This window comes from Notechis scutatus, chromosome 2, assembly GCF_049901735.1.
Source record: "Notechis scutatus isolate UNSWTSFEM ecotype Mainland chromosome 2, rNotScu1.2, whole genome shotgun sequence".
Lineage (NCBI taxonomy): Eukaryota > Metazoa > Chordata > Lepidosauria > Squamata > Elapidae > Notechis > Notechis scutatus.
This window is the reverse complement of record NC_142010.1, coordinates 207,442,294-207,465,732: the sequence shown is the minus strand read 5'-3', so window position 1 is coordinate 207,465,732 and position 23,439 is coordinate 207,442,294. Positions and strand designations below refer to the sequence as shown.

General features: G+C 36.5%; 1 protein-coding gene across 20 annotated transcripts in view; it reads left to right on the top strand.

Annotated features, from left to right (window-relative positions):
* The window catches only part of CDC14B (cell division cycle 14B), a 64,655-nt gene extending 42,048 nt beyond the window's left edge, over positions 1–22,607 (top strand). For 4 of the 20 annotated variants that reach the window (XM_026674324.2, XM_087957930.1, XM_026674372.2 and 1 more), the window contains exons 11-15: positions 254–407; positions 830–927; positions 6,620–6,736; positions 15,039–15,103; positions 15,354–16,167. In XM_026674324.2, the coding sequence (XP_026530109.2) occupies positions 254–407; positions 830–927; positions 6,620–6,736; positions 15,039–15,103; positions 15,354–15,400 (481 nt within the window). In that variant the 3' untranslated portion in view covers positions 15,401–16,167. Of the gene's footprint in view, positions 1–253; positions 408–829; positions 928–1,817; positions 1,963–6,619; positions 6,737–14,671; positions 14,784–15,038; positions 15,104–15,353 lie in introns of all 20 variants that reach the window. The other 16 variants (XM_026674342.2, XM_087957933.1, XM_087957934.1 and 13 more) reach the window with 7 other exon arrangements.
* The last annotated feature ends 832 nt before the right edge of the window (positions 22,608–23,439 follow it).

The following is a 23,439-nucleotide window of genomic DNA, read 5'->3' as shown; positions in this document are numbered from 1 at the left end:
GGCCTTTTCCATTATAGCGGACACTTTTGTTAGAGTAAAATGGGTGGAAGACAGATGGAAGACAGAAATAGTTGCATGCAATTCAGTAGTGGCATTGTATAATTTCTAGGAAACATGATGCTAGAACTAGAATTGATGTTATATCTGTGTCCTTGCAACGATTAATGTCTGATACTGAAACAACTTGATTTGAATGATAAATATAGTCATACATTGAAATGAGCTGGTTTCTAACAGCTTCTTTCTGTTATAGGAAACAGTCAGAAATGTGGCTGGAAGGTGATGTTTATCGTTCAAAGCTAAAGAAAACTCAAAAGCTTGCAGTGACAAAAATCCTTTCGGGAGTAGATGACATTTCAATTAATGATTCAAAATATCAGAATGCCAGCAGAAAAGATTCTGAACCGGTAATCATCCGCATGGTGTGCTGTTGGAAACCGTAGGACTGTTTCTTTTTTTTAATGTGGGTATAATAAAGCAAAAGTGGTTGGATTCATTTGTATGGCTGTTCTGTATTTCTGTTCCTATCAAGCATTCAAAAAATAGAGAAAATAATGAATAGGACACTCTGCAAGACAAGTATGGGCAAAATAGTACTTTTTGCCAAAATGCCTCTTTTCTGCTGCTCAGGTTTACCTTTTGTCTTATTGATTTGACCTTCACATTAACAAAAACTAAAATAAAATGCTCAGAACATTTTCATAAGAACTGTTGGAACTGGGTAAAACAATCCACACCTTACTAGTATTGTGGTAAATATGATTCTTCAGTAGTAGGACTTGGAAGCTTTGTTATAAATAACTTTAATGACTTAACCATTTATTTGCAGTACAGTGATGAAGAAGAAACACACACAGTAACACAAGGGGACAAGCTCCGTGCCCTTAAAAGTAAAAGGCAGGCAAAAGCATATTCAGTTCCATTAACGTAAGTTTAACTTTATTTTGATTTTGTAAATACAAACACTTGTTCCTTTGAAATTTGATTTGGTTACATTCTGTGTTACTTTAAAAAGATCGCTGTAGTTCTTTGTGATTGAATCACTTAGAAGCCTGCTCGTGATTTCATTTTATTATTATCAAATTCTTAGGTCTATCACTAAGACGTACATGAAACCTTTCTCAAATGCTTTTTTAAACTGAATGTTACACCAACATCTCAAAGCATTTTTAAGTTTTGTTAGCAACATCAGCGGTATTGAAAATGACTCCTGAATGAAAGGTTGGACTTATTATTTTGGTCAGAATAACCTTCTTTCTAGGGATCTTTGCTTAGGAAGCTATTGTCATGCCAGCCCTTGTGCTGGGATGGGTTGTGCTGTATCTTTAAATGGGTATGGTAAGTTTGCTTTTATTAGGGCATAAGCATAACCGATTAAAAATGCTATGCTTTTAAGATACACATTTAAATATTGAAAAACAACAGTTTCCTCAGTGCTATATTTTGTGTGTACAGTATAGGTAAAATGTAATATACGTAGAATAGATTTACTCTGTTAATCCACCCACAGAGTGCATTTGATATTGGAAGGTCATTTTGTAAATAAGGAGATGGTTGGGTATTTAGAAAAACCAGTATTGAACCAGTCTAGGAATAATTCACACTTTAAGGTGAGAGTGAGTTGCAGAATAATGACAAAGGTACTTCTTTAAAAAACAGCTAGCCTTTGCCCAGTGAATGGAAAACATTTTCCATAGTGAAAATTAATAGACATTTCTTTTAGATGAAATGTACCACACATCTGCAAACTTCTTGATTTCCCCATCCCCTTTTGACTTCATGTTCATCTCTTCCTCCCCACCCTCGCTCCTTTTTAGATGTCTCCTAGCTATACTGGCCTCTGCTCTGAGTAGCATTGTCATCTGGTGGATTGTGTGTGGCTCCCTTCTTCCCAACCTGCTATTCTGTCTAGATGGTTTAAGAACATAGGTCCATCAGAACCTCCCTTGGGAGAGCCACTGTGTAAGTGTCCCTGTTACATTCTCTTCAGTAGCTCATTTTCTTGCCTTAATCATAAGTACATTGCATCCAGCTTTTATTACCCTCTCCCCCCTGCCCCCCCTTCATTTAACTTCTTTAGGTACTTTTAGAGGCAAAAAGGGCTGTAGTACAAGGGGTGATTTATCTGCTTTAGAATTTTCTTTTGAGCTGGAAGTCTCTTCTTGTCTGTGTGCTGGTCCAGATATTATTATTTTTGTGAAAACATATGTGTGGTGCTGTTTTTAATGTATGGTGGGCTTGCTTCCTTTTGTCTGCGTGTATAGTCTCATTCTGGAATCCTTTGGGGTTGAACCTGCTGACTTGTGTTTTAACTCCATAAGTGTGAAGAGCTATAAACAAATAAGTCCATAATCTAGGCATACAGTGCTATAGTTCTGTTATATTCCCACTCCTCACTTAATGACCAAGTTCATTTCCAGTGACCAGTTATTAAGTGAAATGATCACTAATTAAATAGGTGACTAAAGGGGAGGGAGGGAGGAGCTGAAGGTCATTGTTGTTTCCATCTCATTCAGCTAAGTTATCTCTTGCAGCTCTGCCAGCATTACTCTTTACTGGCTTGCATTGTTGCCAAGCACATGAAATTTGGTGATAAATGCATGCATCGGTCAGAAAATGAATGATTTATTACAGTAGTATTTGCAAATGGTTGCTAAACAAGGAGTGCTTGTATGCCCTTTTCCTTTCCTTCCTCTCCTCCCCCCATGAATGCTTTGAAGTAATTGGAGCATTCCAATTAGTCAACCACAGTATTTGGTTGTACACAAAGTAATTAATGAAAAAGGTAAACATTTTTTAGATTGCTGTTATTTTAGACCATCAGTGGGCAGCGTTTTTAGTCTTAAGAATACTGAAGTACTGAATAGAATACTAAGAGAGGGGCCAAGTCCACAACTATATTCATATTTATTTATTGACTGACTGACTGTTTGTCTGACTGACTGAGGCTTCTATGCTGCCAAATTCCCATAGACTGTAAGAAGTTTATAAACCCCCAAAACAAATGTTACGAATAAAAAAAAGCAAATGTATAAGCACACAAGAAAACAACAGGTGAAATGCCATCCCATGATGTTTGGCAAAATCTCCATATTCCCAAATATCTTCCCAAAGATCCAGGTCTTCATAGCCTTTCGGAAACCCGGTATTGGGAGGAGAACAGGTAAACTGTTCCAAAGGGGTCATCACTAACAAAGTTTAACTCAAAGTCAATAGTCAATGAAGAAAGGGATCTTCAGAAAGCTCAAATTACCTAATTTTATTGGGTGTTCAATCCAGAGAATGTGGTCTCGTAGGTATCCATGTCTGAGCCATAAGGGTTTTAAAGTTGAAAAATAGCATCTTGAGTTGCACCTAAAAGCTAATTGGCAGGCGTTGTACCTGCCAAAGTACTGTCATACTGTCACAGGGGTACTCACAACTATACAACTACTATATTAGTTGAACTTTTTGAATGTTCTTCTAAGATAGACCAGGAAGATGAGGTTGCAGTAGTCCATCTGTAAAATGATTGACTCTGTGCAAAATTCCTTGATCCAGAAATGGCTGCACTTCATGCACAAGGTGCAATTAATGAAGAACCTGCTAGCCACAGCCTCCAGGTACTATTTCAGCTGGAGCGATGAATCTGGGACAATTCCCAGATTGTCAGCCAAATCTGTTCAGGGCAGCAGATCCTAATCTAGTATTATAATCTTTCAAGTCATAAAATACATAGCCCCTCATTCTTGGCTAAGATTCAACCAAAGTTTATTTTTCTCCCTCTATATCTTTCCAGCTATATCTATATCTTTCTAGCTTTCCACATTGTTGTCACAAGCATGCCCTTTCCTTCTTCTGCAGTGTCCTACGGCAGATAATTTGATAGTTTAATTTCTCAGCTACTTAGGGGGACAAGAGCCACATGTGACCTTGTCAGTGTGCTGTCCCCCCGTTTCTGTCCCTTATATTTTTTGCTTTTATTTTCTTATTTGGATAGTAACAAATATGGTTAACAGGACAGTAAAATTATTTGAATTATATTTAGGCATATTAATCATTGAACATTGTGCCTACTAATGATTCTTTGGAATATTTCACATTTTTCTATACTTGTCTTAGAATCTTGTATTTACCATCTTCTGTTTTGTTGTAATATTTAACTCAGAATTCTTCTCTTTTTCTGATTCTGATAATATGCTCTAATGCATAACCAGATTATATTCATATTGAGAAAACTGCTCATCATTTTATTTGAATTGTTATTACTGAAAGATAGCACATTTTGTATATTTATTTTAAAAATTGCAAAATATGTGACATTTCTACTGTATGTATTGTGTAAGGTATTTGAAACATTAATGTCAGGTTTCCTGGGGATGAATAATTCCATTTCTCATTCTTGACTATATCAATAATGAAATATTCACTCCCAACTCAGTAACTTGTTACCAAGGGGAATGAGTCATTTAATCATTAACTATTCTTTGCAATTTTCATTGCAGTGGTAGTCATGAATAGATGTTGCTCATTTAAAAATTAGCAGAATTTGCGGGATAGAATATTGTAGTTTATTGCTGGAAGAAAACTGTTGCCATCTCCAATTTCTCTTGAGATTTTTGTTACTTTGTGGAGGAAAGACTAATATTTAAGGCAGGGGTATCCAATCCATGGCTGGTCACATGCAACCCTAGACATCTAGTAATGTGACCCCACAAGATTGTTAGCTTTTGACATCATGTGATTTTAGAGATATTTATATACATTAACTGTATTATATATTTTATATATGGCCCAAGACAATTTGTCTTCACTCAGTGCAGTCCAGGCAAGCCAAAAGGTTGGGAATCCATGATTTAAAGTATACTTACTGAAAGCTCAGTATTTTTTAAAAAATAAATTTAGAAATAGATTTCCTACATTTGAAGGGATTATTGGGATCTAGAAGTTAAATAAATACATACCCATGAATTATTTTTTATATATATAACAGTTGAAAGGTACCTTGGAGGTCTTCTAATCCAATCCCCTGCTTAAGCAGAAAACCCCTATACCATTTCAGATAAATGGTTGTCCAATCTCTTCTTAAAAACCTCCAGTGTTGGATCCACAACTTCCCACTGATTAACTGCCAACTGTGGTTGGAAAAAGTAAAAAGTTCTTTCTGTTTCTCAAGTTGAAAATAACAAAATAATGGGGATAGCAAAGTAGCAGTGACCTTCTAAAAGGGATGTTTCATTGAATACTTAGATTAGCCTTCCTCAACCATAATAAGCAGCTTACAGAGTTAGCATATAGCCCCCAACAATCTGGGTCTTCATTTTGCTGACCTCAAAAGGATGGAATCCGGCTGAGCTGGTCAGATTCCAAGTGCTGACAGTCAGCAGAATTAGAATACAATACTGTATTCTAACTACTATGCCACCACTCACTATTACCCTGCAGTTTCACCATGCAGAATTTGAAAACCATATGCCAGGGGTGTCAGAGTGGCGGCCCGTGAGGTGGATGTGTCACATGCAGGCTACGCCCACCCCAGCTCCGCAAACGGAAAAACGTTGTGATATATCACATGACAGCACCATGATGTGGCGAGTTTGATACCCATGCCACATGCCTTTCAAATTCTGGAATTTTCAGCAATGGGCATGCTGGCTAGCTAATTCCAGGTAATTGGGTTAACGCCTATGGAAGGCTCCACTGTGGAAAAGGCTAGTTTAGATTCAGAACAAGCCTTCTGTGAATGGGCATTTTTTTTAACTTTAGCAGAAAGAATTTAGATTTAGTGATGCTTCCATTATGAGGGGGGGGGGGAGATATATATTTTTTCTTTTGGTCAATTCTACCCTCAGCCCCAGTACCCTTTTGCACATTTTTGAGGCAAATTTTGGGTTCCATAGTAGATTGCAAGTAGAAGGAGAGGTCTGCTACACTTCCATCTGCCTGTAGGATTATTGAATTTTGAAATCTTTTTCAAACCATAGCATCTTTGTCTGGACATTCACAGTTAATTTGTTGTACATCAATTGATGATGTATGGTGGACAGAAACGTATAAGTACATAATTTTTCTATGGAATACTTCTTATTTACAATGATGCAAATATTCAGATGATGCAAACCTTTGTTAATTACCCTACTTTCCACTGACATTTGGGGTGGGAAAGAGGGAATTTGGGTGGGGGGAATATAAAACTACCCTCATAGCTTTGCAAGAGTACAGTACACCAGTTCATTTTGTCTTTTCTGTGAAATATGTAAGTGTGCAATTGATATGTGGATACATTTGCCTTCTAGTATACCACTAAAATTCTCAGAGAGTTTTTTTCATTCATCATTTTGATAGTTGAAGAGTATATAGATATGCATATAGCTGATTCTTGATCTTTTGTAATGTTTTTGGCACATTTTTTTTTTTAAAAAAACTTATTTTTCTTTCTGAGAAGCCCTAAGCCCCCCCCAAAAGTTGGAAATACTGATGCTTTCACTGAAACCTATAAAAACCTAAAACATGAAGACTAAATAAATCTGTTCACACTATCCCAATTTTCAGATCTGGAAACCACATAATATATCAATCTTACTGTGCATTATATGTTTTCAGCTTGTTTGATATAATATCTTTTTCCCACTCTTTTCAGAGTAATTCTGCAATCCAGTGTTCAGAAAAGTAAACAGTCTAAACCTAGCATTTCTGACAGTGCAGGCCTTTCTAAAAGAACTACCAGGTCTACTGCAAGAAAAAGCAGTTTTAAAAGGTGAGAATTGCTGTCCTGAATTCCAGACCCTATCAATTAATGAAGGCTTATTTTTACATTTTCATAATTCATTTAAAATCATTTTTTTGGGCTGTGGTAGTAAAGCATAGTTAGACTAGTAAAAAGGAACCACAACTTTTCACACTTCAAGGTAGGCACAAAAAAGAAATAATTGGTAGACATAAGATTGCTGATATGAATGCAAAGCTAGATCATGGTTTAATGTTATCTCTGAAAAGTTCAGCACATTCTTTGCATGTGATAGGAAAACTGAATTAATATCTGAACTATCTGAAATTAATTTGGAATTTCTGTCTCGTATGTTTTGTGAAATTTGTACATTATCATCCTCAATTACAAGAGCAAGTCCAATAAAAAGGAGTTAGAATTTTTTTTCCAAGGAATAGCCTAGAAAATAAAATAAGTTCCTTTTCAAATTACATAGACTCAGCATAAGTGTGTGTGTGTGTGTGTGTGTGTGTGTATTTAGTTGAATATTTTGAATGACTCTTGTAATATAACTCCTTATAAAAAGTTATTTCCACTGCTTTGTGAATACAATATTCATGCAAAAGGAGTTTAGTCTCTCACTATGCTCAGAGGTTTTGAGAATAGAGTTAGTTGAAAAAAGTCCGATGGGTTTTTAATATGTAGCCTTTTTCAGTGATTTATCAAGATATTGTGTGATTTCATAACTCAAGAAAAAAGAACATCTTCCACCATCTTTAGTAACAGGCAATCTGTTCGTACTTACAAGTTCCAACTTCCATACAGATCAGAGTTACAGATAGATTTAGGAACAGATCTCATTCTTAACCCAGAGATTACCTATAAAAGAAAAAGATTTTACTTTGATGACTTTATTTGGCTGGCATGTCCCATGGTGCTAAGACATTAAATTTTCTTAACCATGAAACAAAAGTTTGATAAAAATTGTCTATATTCCTGGAATTTGTTATTATTTCAAAAAACTTTGCCTAACTGTACATTTCAAATTCATGATCCATTATCATAGATCATTTACCACTTAATAGAAGGTTGTCAGAGAGTTTGATATTTCTAGTAATCTTTCTGAATGCTTTCCTGTTACCATTGAGCATGGGTGTCAAACTTGCTGTGTCACATTGCTGTCACATGATGTTTCGCGATGCTTTTCCCCTTTGTGGAGCTGGGGTGGGCATGGCCTGCATGTGACACTTCCGGCCTGCAGGCGGCCAGTTTGACATCCCTGCCATAGAGGCATCAGTATGTGGAATTCTTTGCACCTTAATATTATTTGTTCCATTTCCACCATTATTTAATAAATTTTAACTACACGGAATTGTCAGTTCTCACATTTTTTGCCTTTTTTAAAAATAGCACAAAGTTAGATTGGGGTATTTTGGCCATCAAATCCAACCTCCTGCTTAGTGCAGGAATCCAAATTAAGTATCCCAGGCAGATTATTATATAGATACACATCCAAGGAAAAGGGACTCATTTCTTTATAATTTATTCTGTTGCTGAAGCACTTCTATTTTTAATATTTTTATCTCTTGTAAATTTAAATTCATGGTTCCACCTTTTGAACTATAGAGGAAGACGAAACAGGCATTGATACTTTGATGATAACCTTCAACTATTTGAAGCACACCATAATGTCACCTTCAATTGTCCCTTCTGAAGGTTATATATACCCAACTACTTAAGTCATTCTTCATAGGGCTTCATTTCTAGTCTCCTGGAGTCTTTGAATTCATTGTTTTCATTGTCTTTCTTTGAACCTTTCTGATTTTCACTGAATCAATGAAGTGTGATGGCCGGAACATGATAGAGTACTTTAACCATAACAGAATATAATCAAATAATTATGGGGCCACTGCTGGTTCATATTTATTTTATTGCACTTGATTCTACTAAGTTCCAGTCTGTTACCTTTGACAGTTTTCTCTAAGCTGTTCTTTTCTACAAAAAATACTCTCAGGTTTTATTTCTGTCTTCTAAAGTACTAGCTATCTCACTCAATTTTGTATCATCTGCAAATTTGATAAGCATTTTATCCACCTTATCACCCAAATAATTGGTGAAAATCTGAAGTTTATGGCATCTCATTTATCTGATGCAGAACCAGTGATCAGCTTTCTCAGAGTACAAATTTTAAGCCAGTTAAGCATCAAATTAATTCTTGTGTCATGCATAACATGGCATGTTATCAAATGTTGTGCTGAAGTAATGGTATATAATATCTACAGCACAATCTGCTACAGGTAAAAAAAATAAGTTTCTGACGTCTGAAAACTAACATATAGGTAGTCCTCGACTTACAACCACAATCAAGACCTGAATTTATGTTGCTAAGTGAGAAATATAAGTAAATTTTGCCCATTTTACAACTTTTCTTGCCACATTTGTTAAGTGAATCACTGCAGTTAAGTTAGCAACACGGTAGTTAAGTGAATCTGCCTCCCCCACTGACTTTCCTTGTCAAAAGATCACAAAAGGTGATCACATTACCCGGCATCTGTCATAAATATGAGCCAGTTGTCAAGCATCCAAATGTAAATTATGGGATGCAACAAGAGCCATAAGTGTGAAAAATGGTCATAAGTCACTTTTTTCAGTGCCATTGTAGCTTTGAACAATCACTAAAAGAACTGTTGTAAGTCGAGGACTGCCAGTATTGTTTTTTAAAAGCAACCATTAATTTATGTTTTTAATGAAGCGCCTTAACAAAAGTCAATGTCAGACTCACTGGTTTGTGATTGGTTGAATCCTCCTTTGACTCTTTATGGAGATTAGGACATTTACGCAGTTCCACTCATCTGGCATTTGTCCAAAATATATCATCAAACATAATACATGTGGTTCTATCAGGACCTTCAACTTGTTCTTCCATGATCTAGGATGTAATTCATCAGACCCTGCATATTTAAATGTTCAGTTTCCTGGCAGAATGAAAAGTGTAATGGAAAATTAAGACTGAAGCAAAACAAGAGTTTAAAAGGCTTTGTCTTTTATTATTGCTACTATACGTGCTAATGTTTTGCCTTCCTTTGTTGAGCAAATATACTTTTCCATTTTGAACCTATTCCCTCCCACCCACACCCATCCCCAAAAAACCCTCCAACATTCTTGGTTCTTAGCATCCTTGCTAGCCTTAGTTCATCCTATGCTTTTGGTTGCTGTATAGATTTAGGCTATCTATCTGTGATACAGTTTTTTTTCTATTTTACAATATATTTATAATTTTAATTATTTTCAATATACACTAAATTTGCCATGGTGGTTTCTTTTGTTTAATTCTACTTTTTCTCTGTGGACTGCTTCAGATACATCATGTAAGTTGCATTGTATACATATATCTTTCTTTTGACTGTTTTCAATAGGTATATATCCTAATTTGTTCTGACTGTCATAGTTGTCAGTGTAATGGAAAATTAACTAAGTAGTGGTAAGGTTTGACATTAGCCATAATAGAGGAATGGCTGCTGAAGATGGCGGAATATAGCTTGCAGAGATAGCTAAATTGCCTTCTTTGATTAAAGAAAAAACAGTTTCTACATTTATGGTTGACTGAAACCCCTTATAGACTTTTTATATGAAACAGAAAAAAATGCACTAATGACCTGTGGTTTTGATGATTAGAAAAAAAAATGGGTTGGGTAATAGAAAAAAGTGAGCTTTTTGTACTAAAGTAAGATAAGTTTAATCATGCTTATGTTTTGCTGCAGGAAAAATCAGGAGCTTCTTTCTATTTCTTTTCTTTTTGCACTTTTCTGTTTTTTTGTTTTCTTTATTCTGCATTACTTTTTGTTGGTTTTTATTTTTCTTTAAATGTTGTGTGTGTGTGTGTGTGTGTATTTGCTGTGTGTCTCTGTGAATGTAGTTTACTCATTCAATTTGTATAGCTGCTCAACTCAAACCAGTGACTCAGTTATAAAAACAATTGAAACCGATAATACAAAAAAGGGGATTTAGATACAAGTAGCAGCCAAGAGATATTACCTTCTACTGATATCAATATAACAAGAAATGCCATCGTTCACAAATTTGGAACCCTAGGCCTGGACACATAGCCAGGCCCTCTAAACTCTCTGAAAAGCTAGCCACCCTAATCTCTGGAGGGGGAGGAATGTTCCAGAAGGCAGGAGCTACAGCAGAAAAGGCATGCCTTCCATTTCCTACCAGCCAACATTCCTTGGCTGATGGGAACCAGGAGTGTGCTTAATCTTCCAGACTGGATTGGATGGGTAGAAGTAACTGGGAAAAGACAACCACTCAAGAAACTCAGTCTCAAGCCATGAAGGTTTTTAAAGTACCTTGCATTGCACTTGGAAACATTGGGAACCAATGCAGCCTAGTGTTATATGTGCAAATAGCCAACATCATTTACAACCCCAATTGAAGCCTCCGACTACTGCTCAAAGGCAGTCCCATGTAGACAGAATTGCAATAGTCCAATTGGGAGCAGTGAGTAGAGCCTCCTAGTCTAGGAATGGGTAGAACAGGCACACAACTTGACTCCTCTTCCAATAAGAGCTGAGCCCAAGAGGACCCCCAGATTGTGCACCAGGTCCATTTGAGACAGTGCCACCCCATCCAAGATGAGAGATGGAAAAACTTGGTATTGGAATGCCCAATCACCCAAAGCTACTTAGTTTTGTTTGGTTTGAGTTTCAACCCATTTCACCCCATCTAGATCGGGGTGTCAAACTGAATTTCTTTTAGGGCCAGATCAGCATTGTAACTCTCTGTGTGTGGGATGAATGGAGCACCCTGCCAGCCAAAACGGGGAATGGGGGGTCTGCACCTGCTCCCCTGCACCTCGTTCCCCCCCCCCCCATGGCTCCAGCAGCACTCTGCCAGCCCAAAATAGGCCACATGGGCCGTTTGGGTTTGGGGCCCATTTTTCAGCCCATTTTGGGCCTCTTTTTTGGCCTAGTTTCAGCCAGCAGAGTGCTACAGAAGGCCATGGAGGATAAAAATGAGGTTGGGGGGGGTCACACATGGCCCATTTTAGTCGCCAGAGGCACCACAGGCCAGTCCCTTGATATTTCCAGGCCGGCCCCATGGGCCGGATTTAAGCAGGCCTTAAGTTTGACACCCCTGGTTTAGACCCTCGGAATGGGGGAGAGCAGCTGCAGATTGGCTTCCAGTCTTCTTTGGGGAGAAAAAGCACTCCCGATGGATATCCGATTGAAAATAGTCAGTTCTAGTTTCATAATAATACTTTTTGGAATGCAAAAGTTTCCCCCATAGTATTACAAGAATGTTGTGACTAGGCAAAGCTCTCTGTAGTAGGAGGATGGGAATCATCCTGGACTTTCTAACACAGGATGCTTTTCTTCTGTGTGACCATCTCAGCTGACTCCATTATAGAGAAAACAGCTATTGCTGCCCGAATGCCCAAAACAGTTGCTTTTATTCTTAAGATGTAATGGAGACTTGATTGTGTGATTTACCTTTGTTTTGGCCCGTTAGAAATGTACTGGACAATGCCCCTTAGGTCATCTTCCCAAACAGATTTCCCTACCAGGTTCCTCGGTGCCTTCAACAATAGCAGAGCTTCTAATGGACTTGAAAAATTCTTAATTTTTTTTCAGGAAGCTACTTAGAGAATGTATCTGCCTTGAAAATAACCCATGTTGAACTATTGTATAACAGACTCAAACTTCCAGGAGTTGACCACAAGGAAAAATTTTATGACATTTGTATTATATAATGAAATGATTTATCACAATTTTATGTCATAAAAGTTTTATAAAATTTGCAAATTTCAGTCCCATGGGAGACATGGGTCCTGGATTTCAGACACGCTCTGTAACTTAGCACATTAAGTTATTGTGCTTGAAAACGTTTTGCCCTATGATGACCGTTTCACCCATTTTACTGTTTAATAAACAGAGTTTTAAATAGTATATACAGTAGATTACAGACTTAGACGTTGCCATATTTTTTCTAGCAATAGTTTACCTGGAGTACCAAATCAAGTAATCAGCAATTAATCTGCCAACCATGGTTTTAAATGGATTACAGAACACGGTTTTAAATATAAAGGAGTTGAGAACTAGCACAAAAGCAAGTACCGTATTTGCCGGCGTATAAGACGACTGGGCGTATAAGACGACCCCCAACATTTCCACTCAAAATATAGAGTTTGTTATATACTCGCCGTATAAGACTACCCCCTCTTCCACACACCTTCCACTTTTGCACTTTTTTTTTTTTGACGCACTTTTCTGCTTTGGACAATTTTGAAATGAGCTAATCCAATTTTGAACCAAGAATATGCCAATAGCTATGGAGTTTAGAAATGAGTTTTAAAAATATTTTTCATTGCTTACCATTAAGCGTAAAATATGTTGTAAATAAAATGAGAACACAGGAAACGTTCTCTTCTCAATACAGCTGATCTCTCTCTCTCTCTCTCTCACACACACACACTTACACACACACACACACACACACACACACACACACACACACACACCCCCAAAACCCGGACACTGAAAAGGCTGCCAAGGAACAGTATATTCAATGCCTTCTCTTTAATCAAGAAACAAGGAATTCCTTAGAATCTTTTTTTTCCCCAAGTGGCCCTCTTTAAAAAATATATGGAGGTAACACTTTCATTCAAAAAGTCTTCCAGTATCTGGAGTCGCTCAGACATATTGAAGTGAGGCAGGAGAGTAAGTGAAATTTGAAATGACCCAGCTACAGTTTTCTTCCCTCCTGCCCGAAGGCCATTATCTCCACATCAAAACGAACGAGGGGAGGCAAAGAAGCCAAACACGCTAAAAGGATCCTTTTCCACAAGTCACACCCTTTCAAAGGACAACCCCCCACCACCACCACCCCCACACCCCCAACAGTCTGGGTTCCCTCCATCCTGGTACCCGCCCCCCATGTGCTTTGGCAGGTCCACAGCAGGGCGCGCGCCCTCTCCGCCCCCCCGTCCCGTTGGCCGAAACCTGATACCCACCCGGGCCCCCTCCTACCTACAGCCCCCATGCAAAACCGCAGCAAAAAAAAAAAGAAAAGCGCGCGTGAGGTCTTCCCCCTCCCCCACCGCTAAGGAAGGAAGAGGGGAAGGGAGCGGGCGGTGACACCGCCACACACACCCCCCAGCCCCCCCGGCACCAGCTCATGTGCCCCGTGTTACCCCCACTTGGGCTGTCAGGGCAAAAGTCGCTTTCCCGGCAACACGGTAACTTTGTGTTTGGAAAACTATTGAAAAGTAATTATTTTTGAAGCTTTTCTTTATTTCATGTACCCCTTACTAGCATTCTTTCTCTCTCTAATTTAAAACTAAAGATTACCATTTCGTTCTGTCTAGAAATGAAAAAGAATAACACTCCTCATGTCAAAATGTATTATAATTTATAAATGTGTGTGCTTATATCATGCTAGTGCAAAAAGCTGTGATTATCCAAAGCATCCAGGCATTCTGAAATTATTCATGTAGATTCCTATAAAGCAGACAAAAATTGATAAAAGCATGGAAAAATAGACAGGCGCTGAATGGGCATCATCACAAAGACATTCCATTTATTATTGATTTAGACCAAACAACACTAAAGTCCCTAGAAAAACCTGGTGCATTTAGTTTATCAGTTTATTCGTGGATAATCTTGAATGTTTCCTGATGCTTAGGAAAAGAGCTCCCCCTTGTGGAAAGGGAGATGCTGTGTTATGATAAGATAGTCCTGCTGATGTCAATCTAGAGATCCTATTATCATTAGAGATAGCTATTAATGTGATAAAGTGCTTTATACATATGATTGTTGTTCACAAATAGTATTAATATAAGACGAAACCCTCAGAGGTATATAGATGTATCAGTCAGCTTTAAAACTGGAATCTTAAGCTCATAGAACATAATTTTCAAGAGTATTTAAATAACTCCCTCCCCTCTTTCTCTCGAAATTGGCTGGAACCCAATACTACAAATGAAAGAGTCATCCCTTGTTGCTTCAGTTAGCGCTTTAGGGAACAAGATATTATGTTGAGACAATGAGTGGAGAGAGGATGGATTTTAAGAGACTTGAAGAATAGGAACGAAAACACAGTAAGTGTTAACCCTATTATTTAAATAGAGCTGGTTTTCTTTCACTTATTCTAGTATTTTTAAAGTAACAGTTTTTAAAATGTGGTGTTTTTTTTAACCTTTCAAAGGCCACTACTTGCTTCTAACAATGCCAGTTGCGCTTGACTTCCAGATTTAAATTGAAAGATGAATGAAGTAACAGAGCATAATGTATTTAATCCTAACCACTTAAAAAAAAATTTTTTTTTCTTTACTTTTTTTCTACTTTTCCCACAGTCTCATGCCTCAGAGGGAAAGAGGGAAAGAAGGAAAGGGGAGGCTTTACAACAAATACGCTTATGGTACTTTTACCCCACTGCTTTTTCTTCATGAATCTGAGCTTGTTTTCTAACAATGTAACCTGAGTGGCTGACCTGTGTTGTTGTTGTTATATTATTTGCAGAAATTTAGCCTTTCAATCACCCCTTCCCTCCTCTAAGATGTTTTTGGTTTATTTGCTGGCTTAGTCATCACTGGTTGTTATGATGGTTAAATCATTCATTTATAACTGGTATTTATATACGTATCTTATATATCTCTTTATTATTTCAGCACTACCCCTAAGCCAAGGACGAGAAGTGTGCTACGTTGAACAATGAAAATTCAAGAGAATGCAGAGAGAAAAAAAGAGACATTGTTTTCAATTAAAACATTGAAGATTGATTTTTTTTTCTTTTAAAAAGTGGTCTATTTTAGCTCTTATACAAGAGTGTTAATTTATTGTCACTACAATGATTTTTTTTTTACTGCTTTAATAATGGCCTGTAAAATTTAGCCTTTTGTCTAATATCTCTTTTATCAAGATTACTTTTTTTGTATAATGCTTAGGGATAAAATGTGATGGCAATCATTTAATCCTCTGTCCAACAACTGATGGGGGAGTGCATATATTATTTGTTTGATGTATAAATTTTCATCCAAAATGGTTTTCTCTTATGATGGAAAGAAATTGGGAAAGTGTACTCTTCTTCCCTTCATTCTCCCCAATAATATGATTGCTCTTTGCATATATTAACTATCCTAATTCTATTAGGATTTTTATCATATATTTCTAAATTACTATCCACCAAAGAGTGCTTTATTTTCATAGATTTAGTTCCTAGTCTTGCAAATTATACCACTGCCTAAAGTGTTACTTACTACTTTTAATTAACAGAAGCAGCTGGGAAGAATTGTAACAAATTATGTGCTGTTGGAATATCACAGTCTTCTTAATTAAGCTACTAGTGAATTAAAACCTGTTGTACAGCTACTTCCGATTATAATTGGACAAAATGAACTAGAAAAATATGGCTTTTCAAATGTTCTGTATGTACTTATACATTTATCCTTTCTTATTAAAAGAAATGCTAACACTGCTTAAAAATTTGCTCTCCTTACCCTGAGAGCCTGTTCTCAGATACCGTTCCTTCCTACCATTAAATATTGTGTGGTAGTGATTCTGCTAATAGTCAGGTATTCATTTTAGCTCAGTCTGCAGAAATAGGTGGCTGAATTTCTTTTTTTCTGTATGCAAAATTAGTGGCATATCAATGTGGTGATTCCAATGACATGTCAATAGGTTGGATAGGAAAGGAATTTAATTTGCCATTGCTCCATGTCATTAAAATTCAAAGTTTATAATTACAGATAGTCGCAACTTATGATCACAATTCAGCCCAAATTCTCTGTTGCTAAGTGAAACAGTTGTTAAGTGAGTTTTACCCCATTGTATAACTTTTCTTGCTATGGTTGTTAAGTGAATCTGGCTTCCCCATTGACTTTGCTGGTCAGAAAGTCGCAAAAGGTGATACCTTGGGACACAGCAACCATCATACATATGAGCCAGTTGCCAACTGGTCAGATTTTGATCAAGTGACCGTGGGGATGCTGCAATGGTCATAAATCACTTTTTTCCATGCCATTGTAAGTTTGAATGGTCACTAAATGGTTGTAAGTTGAGGACTACCTATACTCACCTTCAGTGCAGAAGAAGCAGCAGATCTGTACTGAAATCTAAAGAAAGACAGTGGACTATAATTATTAACATTGTTAATCTTCAAAACCTAAACAAGAATTGTTATAACTATTCTCTTGTCCCATTTGGACTTCAAAGTCCTTGCAAGGAAAATTTAGTTACAGATAATGCAGGGTCATCCTAACTCTTGTTAGCCATAGCCAACATGACTGAAGATAAAAATTGCTGTCCAATATCTGTAAGGATAAAAATTGCCCATCCCTGGTACAGAGGTTTTGCTGTAACCTACTCTATATTTCTCTAGTAAAGAATAATATGTTAAAAAAATTAAAAAATAGAAAATGCTTGCTGGACTTGAAGCTCAAAATATCTGTAGCTAATCATACCAATAAGAATGTTAGGATTCTGTTTTGAACAGCTGTCTTGTAGGAGTATGGTTAAATTTTAGGAACATGGCTTTGCTTAAAAAATCATGTAGCATTAGTACTAAAGAGACCTACCTGGGCCATGTTTTAGGCTGATTAGTCATTTTGATATTCAAAAGCTACTTTTAACAGATTTATACCATTAAGTCTCTTACTGAATCTAGCCAGCCACTTCATGATTTGTCTCCAACCTGGCTCTTCAGAAATTTTATTGATCCATTCATTTCCATTCATTATAAACTTCTCAAGAGGACAAAGTCTTTCACATAATGTGTCCAAAATATGATGATTTGAGCATAGTCACTTTTGTTTCAATTGAAATTTCTGAATTTATTTTCTCTATGATCCAGTTATTTGTTTTCTTAGTTATTTAGGGCATTCTCAGGAATCTTCCACCACCAAAAGTCACAAGGATCAGTGCCCTTTTTATCCCGTTTCTTCAAAATCCTATGTCTGCTTCAATAGAGTGCCACAGCCTACATGATCCGATCTTTGTAAGCATAGACACATTGTCATCTGTATTTCATAAGGATTTCATTGTTACTTTACCAAGTACTGTGTACATTGTATTTCTTGACAGTTTGTTCCTTATTGTGGTCTGTTCTAAAAAGCAAAAGCTATTCACCATTTCATTGCCTATATTCACTGTCAGTTTTAAGGCTGTTTATTCCATCTGTTGTCTTTAGTTTAGTCTTCTTTAGCCTTAGTCCTATTATTTTTTTTCCACTCTGCTCATTAAGTTTCATTACTAGAGTTCGCCGATCATTTGCATTTTCAGCAGAGGGCAAGTTATTGGTGTTTCTTTTTCCAGTTTTAAAACCATGCTGATCTTTTCCCAATCCAGTCTCCCTTGTTCAACTTGTGGGAGTACACAGCTTTGTCTAACTCTGGTACCAACCTGGATCTGGTTTCATCATGTTCATTTCACACTTGGCTTCCTATCTCATGTAGAGGTAGTCTTTGAGTTATGACTACAATTGAGCCAAAATTTATGTTGCTGAGGGAAACATTTGTTAGTGAGTTTGCTCCATTTTATGACTTTTCTTGCCATGGTTGCTAAATGATGAATCATTGCATTTGTTAAGTTAGTAACATGACTGTTAAGTGATTCTGGCTTCCCCATTGACTCTGATTCTCAGAAAGTTGCAAAAGGAGATCACATATCCCCGGGACACTGCAACTGTCCTAAATATGAACCAGTTGCCAAGCATCTCAATTTTGATCACATGACCACAGGGGTGCTACAGCGGTCGCAAGTGTGAAAAGCAGTTATAAGTCACTTATTTCAATGCTGTTGAGTGGTCACTAAATGAACTGTTGTAAGTTGACAATACCTGTATAGGTGTCACACAAGAACATTGAGGTATTCTGAGATTCCCTATTTTCTAAGGCCATTCTATATTATGGTTGACACAGCTGAAGGACTTTTTATAATCAAATGTATATTAAAATTTTTATATTCTATGAATTTCTGAATTACCTTGAAGATACCAACACCAATGTCCTTTAGTTTTTAGATTTTTCTAAAATCTACCTGAACAACTGTAATTTCTCTTTCCACATAGCTGTAATTTCTGCTGGAAGATCCTAAAAATACTGTGTGATAGGTTTGTATACTCTGTTAAGTCTACTCTTGACCAATCTGTTGCCCGATAATGTCATTCTCCAAATTTGCAGCAGTTTGATTAGAATCTTGATTTATTCTTTTATTGCTTACCTTACTTATATAAATATTCTATCAGTTCTGGTAGCCTTCCAACTTAATGACCGGAGTGTTGGTCTAACTTCATCTAATTTTTGTAAATAAGGAATGTTTCTAAACTATCATGGATATTAACATCTCTACTGTATAGAATTTCAGCATACTTCTTCCAGCTTTCTTTGATCCTTTTTATATCCATTGGCATCTTTTAGCATACCAGTTTGGGGTTGCATCTTCCTTTTGAGTTAAGGGATCTTTTGAAAGATTTTTTCTTGCTTTTTCTTGTCTGTCCATTTTGGTTACCTATATTGTTATAATATTGCTTGTCTCTTCTAACAGCTGTCCAAAATTTGTTAAGTTCTTCCTGAGATTTTTATCTTTGGCTTTTTCTCTTGGCAGTTTGTTATTTGTTCTGACTTCCGGTATAGTTTCTTCTGTTTCATTATTTTTGAGTCTCTTTTCACATTCATCCTTAACAACTTCCCCCTGGTGCCTATTAATGAGGTTCAGGTCTTCAAAGCAATTCTGATGTTCTTGAAAATGGTGAGTATATGCTCAAGATTGTATTGTGGAAACTGGTCAGTTTTCTTCCACTTTAGCTTGACTTGAAATTTGCATATGAGCTGCTTATTATCAGTTCCATAGACAACCTGACCATAATTTTGCTATTCTCACTTGGCTTTTCCACCATCTTGCACCAGTAAGTCAAACTGATTTCTAGATACTTCATATAATAATGTCCATGTATATAAGCAGTTTTGATTGTTGGAAAAATGTGTTGACATCAAGATGTTAATTAGATAAGCACAAATAATATATCTCATTATGAACTGATCTTCATATTTAATGGGCTGTAGTTATTTGCCTTCATTGCTGATTTTTTTTAAAAAGAATCCCAACACAAATAAATATTGCTCATAACACTTTTTAATAAGCAAAATTAAATAATTCTATGCATTCTCATATGAAATTACTTCAGTATTTTGGGTTTATTTTTAAAGATTTAGGTTGCTTGTACCTCAGCTTCTTTTGCCATTCAGTTGAATAGTTCACCATTTACTTAACAGCAGCTGCATTATAGACTAGAGTTCTTCATTTATATTTATTGGAATATGAACAGTTTTAGATTGGTTTAAACTTCTGTTCTACTTTATCCACCATGAAATTGAATGCCAGATGGTTACAGGTAGTCTTTGACTTATAGCTGTTCATTAAGTGACTGTTTATAAAAGTATGATGGTACTGAATGGACAACTTCCCATCTGAACTTATACCACTGCAGCATCCCTGCAGTCATGTAATTGGGATCTGGGCTTTTGCAATCCATTGAAGATTGCCAAACTTTCTGCGATCATATGCCATTTGCAATCTTCCATCCCAGCTTCCTCAGAAAGTCAACAGGGAAGCTGGCAGGGAAGGTTGCTGCCACGGGACTCAACTCTGGTTTCTAGTGGGGGGGATGACTGAAAAAGGTCCATCAACACCCATTTTGGGACAGCTCATTTTTAGCCCATTTCTACTCTCCAACTGAAATAATAGAAGGGCCGTCTGCCAGATTGATTTCACTCCCAGCGAGGTGGAGCCCCTTGGCAAAGCAGTCCTGCTCTCAGAGGATGGCTGGAAAGATCCATGGCAAAAACCAAGAGGGATTTTAGTCCAGGGTGCTTGCAGCATGGAGCTCTTAGAGCCAGGCTGGCTCCCAACAGTTCATGCTTCAAGACTCTCGTGTGAAAAATCTCACTTTAACCATGGATTTTGCATATTAGATGGATTTCACCTAGTGCAGGCCAGAGGCCCTTTGTGAAGCTGCTACTCTTACAGATGGTTGGAAAAAGCCCTTCTCCTCCCCCCCCCCCCTTTCAGAAAGATCTCATTTGCTGGCTTTCTAGCCAGAAGGCCACAAAATTCAGTGTTTCTAAAGGCTGGCTGGAGAGCCAGAATAGCAATTGTTCAGCAGAGCAGTCACATGGGTGCCTCACTCAACAACCATCACAACTTAAGACTGTAATTAGCTGTCTCCATTACAGTTGTACGTCAAGAACTATTTACCAAAGGACTTCCTCACATACTCTTCTTAGCAATTGAATTTGGTTAGCTTTATAAATTGCAATATACACTTAACAAAGTATGTTCTAGGATCAAGTCTGATACCAATTTTGTTGTGTCAGATGTATTTCTGTATTCATGTTATTTTAACTAATGTAGATACTGGTTTTATTCTCTATAATATATCCTACCTGTATCTGTAGGAGAATTTTCAAGGTGGCGTGATTTCAAATTAGCTAAATTATTTAACAAAATCATGTAAGATTTTTAACCACAGATTACTAAAATAGTACATCCCATCTATGTACTAGTATTTTAAATATCGAATTAGCCTCATTGTTCAACATTTCAAATCCCATTTTTTATTTGTCCTGCACCCTAACATTCAAGCATCAAGAATCGGAGCACTACATATTTTGTGTGCCTGATAAAGTTTAAATAGACATTTGGTACATTAATTGAGGTGGCTGTCGCTTTCATTAGTGCTGATAAAACTAATTCGACTACTCATTTCTGTACCATGACAAACAAAAGGATCACTTACCTTATCTCGGTTATTCACTAAGTCTTCCCCTAATAGCCGACACCCTTCCTAATTTTATAACCTGATTATTTCTAGCCATCTCAAAATCATGCAGCTTTATAGCCAGTATACAAAATAATATTTCAATTGCCAGAGATATGTGATTACCTGCTAAATACCATTTACCATCTTATTCCTGATAGGATTATGCGTGAACCTTAGATTAAAATTAAAAGGTTCTTGATAGAATATACTTATTATTTGGGAGTATATATGTTTCTGCCTCCCTTGATTTTGGTTACTTAAGCGTCAACAGACTCAGAATGCCCTAATTAGCTTGGAGGAAATATATTTGCTTAGATATTTTGGCTCAGAAGCTTTACTAATATCAACAGAAGGTATTTGTTACATGTACACAAAAGTGCAACACTGCTATTTTAGACATGAGAACTAAGATTTCTTGACTGTAGAACCACTAACTCTGTTATTAATGCTATAAACACAAATCAACATTGAGACAGTCTCCATAGAATCATTTTGGGGAGAAAGGCATAGTATAACTTAAATAGATTAAACTACTTTTTTAGATTTAGTACTAGTTTTAGAAACGGTACTATAAGCAGTACTAGTATCTGGCCAGAAAAAGTATTCAATATTTAGGTCAAAAGATACATTTAATTTTTTTAGGCTTGAAAACCAAAGAAGGCTCCCAATTTTTAAACTTTGTAATGATTAAGCAAAATAACTAGTCTGAAAGATTTACATTCTCATGTGGAACTATTACAATTCCATATTGGTTAGCACAATTTATTTTCTATCGCTTTAAAGTTATATCCAAATATTCATTGCTAGGTTGACAGCTATGCAGTGTAAAAGCTTAAAACTTGCTACTTGTAGGTCCCAATTACAAGTTTTAGGAATTTTTTTAAAAATGTATTGTCTTCAAAATGTGTACAATTTGTTCAAACTATGTGGTATAATCAATACTGCTCAGATCAAATTATTTTGTTAATGTATTTCAGGGTTAACTTGATACTGTTTAAATTTTAATTTGATAGTATGTATTTTTTCATCAGTGTAATTGAATTATAGAAATTTGGAGAACTTGTAAGAAAAACGTGTACAAATAAAATCTATTGCTTATGTGAGATTATCCAAATGTGAAAAAGATTTAATGGAGGAGGGGGTATTGCATCAGATTCTAAAGAAGGTTGCTTCAGTTTGTATATGGTTAAACCTTTCAGCAACTCCTTTAACCAAAAACTGCTCTTTTCCATGAATTAGTCAGTAATGAGCAGTCCCAAGAAACGAAGTTAGTGTGGCAGGTGGGAGATGCGTATAAAGTTTATCATTTTAAGAAGTTGCCAGTGGACACTACTTTGCATTATTTAACCCCTTATATAGCAAGTTGGGGAACTGCACGTAACTACTGAACATCCTCTCATGCTTGTGACTTTAAAGACCATATATTGTGGGGAATACTTTTTTTAACCAAAACATATCCCATTCCTTGTGAGATACGTGCTTCTAATGTTCTTATTTTGCTGAAAAACAGCTCTATCAGAAATCAACCATAAGCAACATTAAGAGCTCCAACCAATTCATTAAAAGGATTCTACAATGATAAATGAAGAATGCAACTGAAGTTGGTTTGGCAGGTGGGAGATACATATAAGGTTTAGGGTTTCCCTAAAGTGATCTTATTTAATGTTCGTCTATGAAGAATACTATTCTAAAGCCTCCCGGATAGATAGATTTCCATGTGTATGAAAATCAACTAGTTAGAAACAAAGCTGTTTCATAGTTTACCACCCTTTCTTCCAAAACACTATTTATTCCAGGATTTATTTGCAGCTTGCCTCATTCTTCAAATTTTAATTTCCAAATTATAACTTTAAAATCTACAGTTTGCAACTTTCTATATTAAATGATAAAAATATGTAAAAATAGCACCCCTGACCTCAACCAGTGAGAGCATTACCCTA